Source organism: Berghia stephanieae, chromosome 12 (genome assembly GCF_034508935.2).
Source record: "Berghia stephanieae isolate SIO BIC M18660-M18661 chromosome 12, UCSD_Bste_1.3, whole genome shotgun sequence".
Taxonomy (NCBI): Eukaryota; Metazoa; Mollusca; class Gastropoda; order Nudibranchia; family Aeolidiidae; genus Berghia; species Berghia stephanieae.
Window position 1 is genome coordinate 22,763,013 of NC_088371.1, and position 13,875 is coordinate 22,776,887.

At 37.6% G+C, this 13,875-nt stretch overlaps 1 protein-coding gene across 1 annotated transcript; it reads left to right on the forward strand.

Moving 5' to 3' along the window:
• The first annotated feature begins 385 nt into the window (after positions 1-385).
• On the forward strand, positions 386-8,869 carry LOC144958335 (protein disulfide-isomerase A5-like). Its single transcript, XM_078890243.1, has 4 exons — positions 386-513; positions 3,855-3,965; positions 5,737-5,880; positions 8,107-8,869. The coding sequence occupies exons 2-4, from the start codon at positions 3,872-3,874 to the stop codon at positions 8,325-8,327; spliced, it is 459 nt and encodes a 152-aa protein (XP_078746369.1). The 5' UTR covers positions 386-513; positions 3,855-3,871; the 3' UTR covers positions 8,328-8,869.
• Positions 8,870-13,875: the final 5,006 nt, after the last annotated feature.

Below are 13,875 nucleotides of genomic sequence, written 5' to 3' on the forward strand. Positions count from 1 at the left end.
CTATCTCATCTTCTTCTTATCTATCTATCTATCTATCTACTCTCTCATCTCTCCTCTATCTTTTTCTCCATCTTCAATCTATCTATCTATCTATCTATCTATCTATCTATATATATATATATATATATATATATATATATATATATATATATATATATATATTGTTTTTGTTTTTTCTTTTTACTAAAGAAGGGTTTTGGGCCCGAAACGTACCGTGTTTGTAATTTTGTTGCAGCTGTTATATCTTTTCATATTTTAAAAAATATTTTGACAGTTCACAGCTTCTCGCAGCTTAGAATCACATTGACCTTTTTCATCGTTTAATTTAACCAGACTATAAATGACGTCATCAATTTGGTCACTCTAATCGCAATGCCAAAATAAAGTTTGCGTCTTATTACGGGTGAATTTATGTTGTTTCTAAAAAATAAATCACGGAAAGTGAGAAGGCAAATTGTTTCATAGCCCACACAACGTTTTGCTCCAGACATTTCATAAACGTTTCGAAACAAGGTATCTAAATGTATAGTTCAAGTCTTTTTCTTCATGCGATTAGTTAGCAATTTGAGTTTGTCAGTGTTTATAAAGATCCGAAAAATGTGTATGAAACAGTGTCAGACAACATCAAAGCAAGAAAGTAATAAAATGCAAGAAGAAGAAATCCCCCCCCCCCCCCAAAAAAAAAAAAAATCAGACTTCCTCGACGTATTTTTTCAGATCTTTGTAATTACACCAATGCTTACTCCTTCATCTCTCAACCAGTTTTTATAGATAGAACGAAGCTGACGTCACTCGAGTATGCAGGTTTATGAGTAATTCTCCCTGAACTGTATTAACCAGACTATAGATAGAATGCGCTTGGCCAAGGAGTTCACAACATTGCCATCCGGAAGTATAACGGACCAACACACAAACTCTGTGTAACCATGAACTTTTATAGTCTGGTTAATACAGTTTAGTGAGAACAACTCACAACGCGGATGGCAAAAACAATAACAAAGGCCTGAGTGACGTCATCTGCATACTATCTATAAACGAAAACGTTCATGGTTACACATAGTTTTGTGTGTTGGTCCGTTATACTTCCGGATGGCAATGTTTTGAGTTTCTTAGCCAGGCGCATACTATCTAGAGTGGGAGGCCTTCTGAAAGCTCCGACATCCCCAGTATTCTTTTTTTATATATATAATGTTCTAGTAGGGGGTTTTGGAGGGGGAAAACTTTCTTTTAAAGTCTCCCCCTTCCCAAACCCCCTTCTTGAGCATTATTTTTTTTTAAAGAATACTGGGGATGTAGGATCTTTCGGAAGGCCCCCCTCTATAGCCCTATCGTTTTGTTGTTTTTGGTTTGTTTGTTTTTTACATTTTTTAAAAATTTGCAATCTATATCAATACAATTTTATTTATTTTTTTTGCTGGGGAGATTTCGTATCGTTTGTATTTAAATCTAATTAATATCTGCATGTGGAAGGATGGCGCAGGACTGATGAATGTTTTAGTTGGAAGAGGAGGCCACGTCCAGGAGGGATAAGCCATGATGATGATGATGATGACGACGATGATGATGACGATGATGAGGGTGATGGTGATGATGATGATGATAATGATGATGATCATGGTGATGATGATGACATGTGATGATGATGATGATGATGCTGATGATGATGATGATGCTGATGATGATGATGACGACGATGATGCTGTTGGTGATGATGAGATGATGCTGGTCGTGATGATGATGATGATGATGAGGTGATGATGATGATGATGATGATATGATGATGATGATGATGATGATGATGAGATGATGATGGTCGTGATGATGATGATGATGATGATGATGGTGTGATGATGATGATGATGATGATGATGATGATGATGATGATGATGATGATGACGACGATGATGATGTTGGTGATGATGATGATGATGATGATGATGGTGGTCGTGATGATGATGATGATGAGGGTGATGATGATGATGGTGATGATGATGATGATGATGATGATGATGATGATGATGATGATGGTGATGATGATGACGATGATGATGGTCGTGATGATGATGATGATGATGATTATGATGATGGTGGTGATGATGATGATGATGATGATGATGATGATGATGATGATGATGATGAATGATGAGGTCATGATGATGATGATGATGATGAGGGTGATGAGATGATGGTGGTGGTGTGATGATGATGATGATGATGATGATGATGATGGTGATGATGGTGGTGATGATGATGATTATGATTATGATGATGATGATAATGATGATGATGATGATGATGATGATATGTCGTTCCTTGCACATCAGCTAAAGAGGTGCTGCTCAAAAAGATGTTCTCTCGGGAGAAATTCCAATGGAAGCGATCTATAGATAGTATGCAGATGACGTCACTCAGGCCTCTGTTATTGTTTTTGCCATCCGCGTTTGTGAATTGTTCTCTTTATACTGTATTAACCAGACTATAAAAGTTCATGGTTACAAAGAGTGTGTGTGTTGGTCCGTTATACTTCCGGATGGCAATGTTGTGAACTCCTTGGCCAAGCGCATTCTATCTAGAGATAGTATGCAGTTGACGTCACTCAAGCCTTTGTTATTGTATTTTGCCATACGCATTTGTGAGTGATTCTCACTATAGTGTATCAACCTGACTATAAAAGTTCATGGTTACACATAGTTTTGTGTGTTGGTCCGTTATACTTCCGGATGGCAATGTTATGAGCTTCTTAGCCAAGCGCATACTATCTATATTCATGTTTTCGTCCAACCGAATCATCAACCACGTGATTTGTTGCTGCCCAACGATTGGACATTTCTGATTAAATGTAAACACGTTGCATTTTTATGAAAGTTGTAAACATACCCATGTGCCAAGCTGAACACAATGACCAATCGTAATGTTAGATAGTTTAAAATCTGTGAACACTTTTCACTATGTAGGTCACTTTGAGCACATTTTGCAATGTGACCAATGACATCAAGCACATTGAAAGTTAATATAGATCGTGCCCATTGCGTCCGCCACAGTAAATTATACGTTTTAACTTTACATTGTTATTGCTCACCTGGAATTCGAGTTTTATTAATCAAATAAAGACACACATTGACCTCTTTTGGAAATTGATACCAGATTATGTCAACAATGGGCATGATCTATAGATAGAATGCGCTTGGCCAAGGAGTTCACAACATTGCCATCCGGAAGTATAACGGACCAACACACAAACTCTGTGTAACCATGAACTTTTATAGTCTGGTTAATACAGTTTAGTGAGAACAACTCACAAACGCGGATGGCAAAAACAATAACAAAGGCCTGAGTGACGTCATCTGCATACTATCTATATTACATTTCCATCTGCTCGAGGTCATTGGTCACATTGGAATATGTGCTCAAACTGACCCACATAGTGAAACGTGTTCACAGTTTTTTTAAATATCTAACATCACGATTGGTCATTTTGTTCAGCTTGACACATATGTCTGCTTACAACTTTCATAAACAAAGCAGCGTGTTTACATTTATTAAGAAATATCCAATCGTTGGACATCAACAAATCATTTGATTGATGACAAGGTTCGACGAAAACATGAATATAGATCGCTCCCATTAGTATTTGAGTCTTTGTTTTATTTGGGGATGTAACAGGGCGGTAGGATTTAGAATATGACCCGTTCCCCCCCCCCCCCCAAAAAAAAAACAAAAAAAAAAAAACTCCTTACTTTTTATCGTGCAATAACAATACATACTCGCAAGCTCGTTGTGTTATTTGGCACGATAATAATAACTCTTTTAATAAATGCAAAGAAATGAAAGAATGCTATTTTCTCATTTCTCAGTTTCTCGTATCGACATCATGCCTAAGCGTCCCCGGAATATTGACAGGAACCGGGCCAATTTCGTGCCATTTGTGGATACTCTGGCAGAGAAAAATTTCGACAAGTCCATTGGTAAGTCTTGGAACAAAAAAATAACGCGGCCCATCGTATCAATAATATGGTGTAATAAATATCGACGAGAACCAGATGTTGAACGATATAGAAAGGAACGAAATTGACGCCACTCTGTTTTTATACAGCTGTTTTAGTGATTAGTTCTCATTTAAATTACATCAATCAGACTATGTTACGTTCAATGTTTCACATAGTTTTGGGTGTTGGTATGTAATTGTTGTGAGTATTTAACCTAAAAGAATGGTATATACAAGAAGCTAGCCAAAGAAGAAGCTTGACTTAGGGAAAACCATTAATTGCGGGGCGGGGGGGGGGGAGAGAAAGAGAGAGAGAGAGAGAGAGAGAGAGAGAGAGAGAGAGAGAGAGAGAGAGAGAGAGAGAGAGAGAGAGAGATCAAATACAAAACAAATTGGCTTAACCTGAGTTCTGTTAGAAATAAAAGTGAGTAAAGAACCTATTCGAAGGAGTCGACTATGCACCGCCCAGAGCGGGACTCGAAGCCTGGACCTTCCAATCTGAAAGTGAGTATCATAACGCAAGACCACATAATTGTAATCATTTTCTCCTTCTCTATCTTGACCTTTAGCTCCCGCTTCTCGTTATCTCCTTCCACTTATTCCTATTGTGCGGTTTATGATGTGGTCTTGCGGTATGACACTGGCTTTCGGATTGGAAGGTCCTGGATTCGAGCCTCGCTTGGCTCATAGTTGAGTCCTTGGAAAAGACTCTTTACTCACGTTCTGTCACCGTCTTGAGGTGTAAAATGAGTACCCGGCCGTTAACAGCGTTATCTCTGTCCGAAAAAAAATTGTAATATCGCCTAACAGGCGTCATGACTCGTTCTACATGTTATGTGTTACTGTTGGCTAGGGACCTTTTGTAAAGCGCTTTGAGAATGTTTCATGGATATTGCTCTATATAATCGCTCAAGTTTTTCTATTCCTCCTCTTCCTCCTCCTCCTCCTCCTCCTCCTCCTCCTCCTCCTCCTCCTCCTCCCCCTCCTCCTCCTCCTCCTCCTCCTCCACGATAAAGGCTAATGATAAAATTGATGCCCGAGAGGCTAGTCACTTAGATTTGATGGTGATATGGTAGGGGTGTATATTATGCGGTAATGTGACACATGCCTTAGGATCGGAAGGCACGGGGTTCGTGTCCCGCTCTGGGTGTTGCATTGTTGAGTCCTTGGAATTGGCTCTTTACTCACATTCTCTCATCGTACTCGGATGTAAAATGAGTACCTAGCCATTAACAGCTTTGTCGAAAAAATTATATCGCCTTACAGGCGTTATGTCCTACATGTTAAATGTTGTTGTTGGCTGGGGACCCCTTGTAAAGCACTTTAAGCACGCTTAGTGTATATTGCGCGTTAATAATACTCCGATTAAAAAAAAAAAAACCAACTCGAACTAAACTTACTTATGTCAAGTCCGACGAGACTTTCTACCTCTACTGTGTACTTTTTATTCTTCATGCTGGCTTTGACTTTTCTAAATATCATGCGATCTGCCGGGCAGAATGAATGAATGAATGAATATGGCTGCCCAGTCGCTATGGACGCTTGACGTGAATGTGTGCGTCACATCGAGTTTGTCAGTCTGTTTCTCTTATCCAGTTACACTTGTTTCTGTGTTTTAGTACGATTCATCTGCCGGGCAGAACTGGTCAGTAATTTACTTAAACTCATAGCACCAATAAACCATGAATTCTGATTCTGGTTGGAGTGATATCCACGCCGGATTTAATGATGCCCAATTCCTACATCACCAGATTCCAAGAAAGCTGCGTTTGTGTTGTTCTACGATCCACGAATACCGAAGTGCAAGGAGGTTAGGAAACCGTTCGTGGATTTGGCGCATGTGGCTGCCAGTAAGAAACGTGGCTTTTATGCTGTAGACTGCTCTAAATCCCCGGGTAAGTATTGCTGTAAGGGGGGGGGGGGGGGGTTCCCGATAGATCAGTTGGTAGGGCACTCGTTTCACACGCAAAGAGACCGAGATGGATCCTGGGGTGCAATGGAGACTTTTTTTCTGACCCATCAATCCACGCAGCATAATTGGGTAGCTGGATTTGGTTGATCTGGCCTAAAAGTACTTTTCGATAGACTAGTGTCCTATCCAAAGGATAGCAAGCAATTGCTATTGTCTGTTTCCCGCTATAGAACTGGGATAAACTTCGGCCTAATGGCTCCGAAGGACTACTTTAAGTATTGCTGTAGAAAACAGTTTGAGTTCCTCGTCACTTTATTTTGTTAAAGTTTTTTACATTTTCCGATTACTGGGTGAGGTTCCTGACCTCCCATAGTGGGCAGGGAGGTACATACTGTGTCTTCTATCCCCTTATATCTGTTTTCCAACATGCTTTCTGTCTTTGTCTTGGAATGAGATTACTTGGTTTTGTCCTGGCCCTGGCCGGAGTCCTAGCTGGGAGGGAAACAGTCAAATGCATAGTTATTGTTTTGGGAGATGATATTTTTTTTCCTTGTAAATCATCTCTCTGTAATGTATTATTGTTATTTTAATGTATAATGTAAGCATTTGAGTGTTTTCCTCTTTGTTGGATTGTGTGCTTGTGTCCGGATGAGACTTATAGGTGGTCTCAAACTAAGTACTTTGATAGTGTGCTCTTGGAATCTACATCTGATCCCTGTTTGTTCCCAGTTCCCCTATATCTTACTTTTTCTTGAGTGCTTTATTTGTAATTCTAGAACTTTTTACTATCCCGTTTTCTTCCTTTTTACTGGCGCTGATATAACCTCAATGTGTTGCAAGCGCCATAGAACCCTTAAAAACAAACAATAAAAACAATTTTCCTATTATGTGGCACAACTTGTTTCGCGTGAGCATAGTAACACAGAGACACAAGAGCCTTACAAAATGTATCCACATGGGAAGGTCAAGGGCCTCAATCACAGTTGGTCATTTTCTGAAGGGTAATGAACATAGATAATATAGGAATAAAGATCAGCAAGGTAAACCCAAACACGATCTCCTCTACATCTTATAATTTTGTGAAAAAATAGTATTGACCCTTCCGTCTATGACATACCCTTACAGAGAGAACGTCAACTTAGCAATTGCGCATGCGTCTCTCTTATCAGCTGAGGAAATCTATCTTTTGATGAATGAGATATCAATTTGAAAATGTTATTATATACATACTTTTATAAAATAAAAATATAACCAATTAACTTATTTGATGAAAAGTTATTTCTCTAACATAATTAATGATATATCATTAACCAAACGATAGATTTCCTCAGTTGATAAGAGAGACGCATGCGCAATGCTGTGTTGACGTTCTCTCTGTAAGGCCATGTCCGTCTCTATGCATTATGTTATGACTTACTTGACTTAAGGCCTTTCGCTTCCTAATCATCCGATCGGGACGCCTCGGCTGCCTCTCTAAAAATCATCTGTGCCATTTCCTTCCACAGTTTTTTTCTGTGGATGCTAATTCCATGAGGTCTTCCTTTGATTTTAATCCTTTGTTATTTTGAAGGCGTTTTAGGTCTCGATTGAGGACAGTGTGAATTGACGTGGGTGGTCTACCTTGATATTTCTTGTGTTCAGATGGGGCGAAAAAAGTATTCATGGCTTTATTAGCCGGTACATTTTCATCTCTTCTGAATATAATATGCCCAAAAAGCCGCCATCTAGTCTCCAGGATTTGAATGGATGTTATATTATCCTCTCTAATATTTTTTTTATCTTAACCGTATGCCTTACAGTGTGCGCTATGTGGTCTGTGGTATGACACTCGCTTTCGGATCGGAAGGTCCTGGATTCGAGCCTGGCGCATAGTTGAGTCCTTGGAAAAGGCTCTTTACTCACATTCTCCCACCGTACTCAGGTGTAAAATGAGTACCTGGCCGTTAACAGCGTTGTCTTTGTCCGAAAAATTGTAATATCGCCTAACAGGCGTTATGTCCCGTCCTACATGTTAAATGTTGCTGTTGACCAGGGACCCCTTGTAAAACATGGCCTTAAAAAGAGAACGTCAACACAGCATTGCGCATGCGTCTCTTTTATCAACTGAGGAAATCTAGCGTTTGGTTAATGAGATATCACTAATTTGAGCACGTTTAGTGTATATTGCGCTATATAAAAAGCTCAATTTTTAATTTATTTCTTTTTACAGATCTGTGCGACACCCAGTGCGTGTCGTCATATCCGACTTTCAAGCTGTATGTCAACGGAAAATTCTTGAACAACTACGAGAGCGCCGCCGTCGTTGACACCATGAAGAAGTTTGTGGAGAGCGCGCCCGTTCCCGGGGAGTGTCGCCACAAGAACGAACGGAGTAAAGACGACAACGTATTCTGTTCCCTTTGTTTTGCGGAATCTCATGAGCAACAATAAGAGGAGGCATCTCTTGCATCTTGGAATTAATTTGATATAATTTGTTACGTGATAATAATATCTAGATTATAATAGTATAATATTAATATTACGGGACTCTCTGATAACCGCTGATAAGTATCCTGGCTGTGATAGAATTCTTTATCTAATTGTGTTTAGGGTATTTAGATAAATCTAGCAAAATGTATCGTCGTCGTCGTCGTCATTATCATCAACATCATCATCATCGTCGTCGTCGTCATCATCGTCATCATCATCACCATTATTATCAATCATCATCATCATCATATTCATCATATCATCATCATCATCATCATCATCATCATCAACATCATCATCATCATCATCATCAACATCATCATACATCAACGGAGAAAAGTTGTGTAGGATATATTTCCCTAGAATAACCGTCCATGTGTTGCAGGAATTGAAATGACATTTTCCATCGATTAATCCCGGTCAATCCATTGTTTCCAATAATATCATCATAAAATGAAAAACAATTCAATTTTTTGAGAAATTAGACCCGATGCCATTGTGAACACCTTTCGTGTTTTCGTATTTTATTTATCTTTATATCTTATCTATTTCTTTATGGATTAGTAGAAAGAAACAATCCTGGCTCTCAATAGACTCTCAGATAACCACGCCTCTCGGACATTCGTCATAACGTCATAATGTCAACAATGGCAGTGATTGGTAAACATAGTGTATGCACAGTTTTTACTATCGATGGTATTTGTGTAAGTAACATACCCACACTGTTCTACTGCTTGATCAATAGATAGTTCGAAGATGACGTCACTCGGGTCTTTGTTATTGTTTTTTTGCCATCCGCGTTTATGAGTAATGTTCTCTGAACTGTTTTAACCTGACTATAAATGTTCATGGATACACACAGTTTTGTGTGTTGGTCTGTTATACTTCCGGATGGCAATGTTTTTAGCTTCTTAGCCAAGCGCATACTATCTATAGAACCAACATAGAAAACTATGTGTAAACTTAAAACGTTTAGGTTGATAAAATCGTGTAATAACTAGTCATCCATTTTGGCCGTATAAAAACAATAACAACGACCAGAGAGAGGTCAATTTCATTCACGTTATTGTTTATATATAACCAGCTATGTTTGTCCGAGCACGTGTGGAGTTGTGTCACAAATTACATGTTTTGACAGGTCAAAAATATACTGGTTAATTTAGCTGTTCTTACAAAGGCGCAATACGTAGCGCTTAATGTATTTTAAGACAGCATATAATATAGAGAGTTCAATATGCGTGTTTTTATTTGTCATGGCAATCACAAAGTGAGTCACATGTATCTTTTTTTTTAACTTGAGCGTTTATTTAGAGCAAAACGACATTATAGATGGAACGAAGTTGGCGTCACTCAGCTCTTTATTATTTTTTTTTTTAGACAACCATTTTTATGATTCGTAATCACAAAAATATACCAATCAGACTATAAGCTCTCAAAGTTACACATAGCTTTGTGCGTTGGTACATTATAGATAGTATACGCTTGGCTAAGAAGCTCACAACATTGCCATCCTGAAGTATAATGGACCAACACATAAAACTATGTGTAATCTTGAACGTTTATAGTCTGGTTAATAGAGTTTATTGATAATTACTCATAAACGCGGATGGCAAAAATAATAACAAAGACCTGAGTTACATAAACTTCATTCTATCTATATCTGTGGGAGATCAAACAAAACGTGGAGAAGGTATTGTGAGGAAGAGGTGAAGTTGACTGGAATGTCCAAGGGAGAGATGAAGAAGAAGACAAAGAACAGAATACGTTGGAGATGTACAAGTTGAAGCCGTATGTTCCACAAGGAATTTAAAGGATTAATGTATTAATATCGGGGTGAACAAGGCCCTGAAAATTAAATTGTAACCAAAAATACCGGACTTGGGTTGACTTTAACCAATCTAAGATTGAATTTAACCAGACTTGGATTGAATTTAACCAGACTTGGGTTGAATATAACCAGACTTGGGTTGAATTTGAACAGACTTGGATTGAAATTAACAAGACTTGAATTGAATTTAACCAGACTTGGATTGAATTAAACCAAAATTGGATTGGATTTAACCAGACTAGGATTGTCTTTAACCAGTCTTGGATTGAATTTAACCAGGCTTGGGTTGAATTTAACCAGACTTGGATTGAATTTAACCAGACTTGGGTTGAATTTAACCAGACTTGGGCTGAGTTTATATGTTTTATTAAAGAGAATGTATAGTATAGTATTTTTGAGCGCTAAAAACCAAGCTTTCATAATATTCTTGATCACTTTAAATCTAATTCGACATTTTAGCATCTTGTTCATCCCGACATAATAAATTTTTGAGATAATGGGTTACGAATAATAAATAATAATATGACAATTGAGTATTATGTCGGAGTGAATTTGGTGAAGGAAATTGAATTACAAGTCAAAATGATAAACAAAAATGAATATAAAAACGAACAAAATACCAAACACGGAACGTTTCGGGCTCAAAACCCTTCTTCACCCAACAACAAAAAGCAATAAAAACATTGGGTAAAAACAGATTGAAGACAAAGATGGGGTAATCAAAGACCCAACTTCGGCGTAGTCCTGGGTTTGAGAGTTTTTGCCAAGGTGAGGGTCATTTAAATCGATCGATATTTGAAGGACGAGTTTTCTGGCCAAATTTTTAAATATGGGTTTTTCCAGAATAAGGCAGTATTACTGCTGCCATTCTGTTCTTAACTCTTCGTTTGTATATAAAAATCAACAACATGTTGACCACGACCACCATCACAACTCATCGCCATGATTAATATCAACATTATTATCACCGTCATCACATACAACAACAACACTACTGCTGCACCAGCTGCTGCTTGAAAACAATAACAACAACAGTAATTACTACTACTACTACTACTACTACTACTACTACTACTACTACTACTACTACTACTACTACTACTACTACTACTACTGCTACTACTACATTACTAATACTACTACTACTACTACTATCACTACTACTACTACCATCGCCACACCATACTACTACTACTACTACTACTACTACTACTACTACTACCATGACCTACTACTACTACTACTACCTACTACTACTACTACTACTACTACTACTACTACTACTATACTACTACTACTACTACTACTACACTACCATCCACCACCACTACTACTACTACTACTACTACTACTACTACTACTACTACTACTACAACACCATACTACCTACTACTACTATACTACTACTACTACTACTACTACTACTACTACAACTACTACCACCACCACTACTATACTACTACTACTACTACTACTACTACTACTACTACTACTACTACTACTACTACACAACCACCAACACCTACTACTACTACTACTATACTACTTACTACTAACTACTACTACTACTACTACTACTATACTACTACACTACTACTCACCACCACACACTACTACTACTACTACTACTACTAACTACTACTACTACTACTACTACTACTACTACTACTACTACTACTACTACTACTACTACTACTACTACAACACCACCACCACTACTACTACTACTACTACTAAACTACACTACTACTACTACTACTACTACTACTACTACTACTACTATACTACTACTACTACTACACACCACCACCACTACTACTACTACTACTACTACTACTACTACTACTACTACTACTAAACTACTACTACTACTACTACTACACTACTACCACTACTACACCACCACCACACACTCTACTACTACTACTACTACTACTACTACTACTACTACTACTACTACTACTACTAACTACTACTACTACTATTACTACTACTACTACAACCACCACCACCACTACTACTACTACTACTACTACTACTACTACTACTACTACTACTACTACTACTATTACTACTACTACTACAACCACCACCACCACCTACTACTACTACTACTACTACTACTACTACTACTACTACTACTACTACTACTACTACTACTATACTACTACTACTACTACACACCACCACACACTACTAACTACTAACTACTACTACTACTATACTACTACTACTACTACTACTACACCACCACCACTACTACTACTACTACTACTAACTACCTACTACTACTACTACTACAACCACCACCACCACTACTACTATACTACTACTATACTACTACTACTACTACTACCTACACTACTACTACTACTACTACTATACTACTAACCCACACCACCACTACTACTACTACTACTACTACTACTATTACTACTACTACTACCACCCCACCACTACTACTACTACTACTACTACTACTACAACTACTACTATACTACTTACTACTACAACCACCACCACACCACATACTACTACTACTACTACTACTACTACTACTACTACTACTACTACTACTACTACAACCACCACCACCACTACTACTACTACACTACAAAAACGAATTCCACTAGCACTATTAATTTCTACCCCTGTCATGTCGTTGTAATAAACGACAAACAGATGTATGTCTCTAACTCACGAGCATCGCCAGCCTGGGAACTAACAACACGGAGGTGCAAACCTTCTATTTTGGAGAATGGCAATGAGGAAAAACCAAATAAACGAATGTTTTGAAAATGCAACAAAATATCCTAAACCATTAACTTGATAAAAGGCAACACCACTACCACCACCACCAACAACAACAACAACAACGACAACAACAACAACAACAACAACAATAGCAGTAGCAAAATACAACACTGATAATAATAAAAACAAAATTGCAGATAAATCAATTGAAAACAACGTGTACATATATGCAGGTCTGAAACACAATAATGGGCCTTGTTTCATATTGTTTCTTCAATGGACAATATTTGACGTCATTTTTTGAGATTTCCATTACAACAATGAGGAATTTATATCTAGATAGATGTATTTGAAAGGATCTCTGTTATATACCCGAGGTATATTTAAGTGCTCATTCTTTTTAGCTTCAAGAACATGTAACCTACAAGGACCATTGAAAATACCTCTGTTTATTTTTGAGGTATTTCTCTAGGTCCAAAGTTTGTTCAGATGTTTTTAGCTTTATTATATTATCATTATATAATACACGTGCCTCTTTTGGGATTTTCTTTTTGTTTTGTTTTGTTTTTTACTACCCGATAAAGAATTGGAATAGTTTAAAACTAGAAACGATAGAAACATCTAGTTGTTTGCATAGTTTGTTTGTTTTTATCACTATTCAAATTCAAAGTCTTTGCGATGAAAATTTCAGAAAGATGCCATTAGCCGTTACAATACATTTGCGCTTTTGGTGAAAAAATTTAGAAAGAAATTTGACTCAAGCGAATATTTACGTATCATGTTTCTTACAATTTTGTGTCAGAAAATCTCTTGAATCAAATGTCTCCCTTTTTACCAAAAGCGCGACTGTATTGTAACGACTTATAGCATGCATCTTTCTCATATTTTCACCACAAAAAAATAAAAAAATAAAAAAAAAAAATAAAA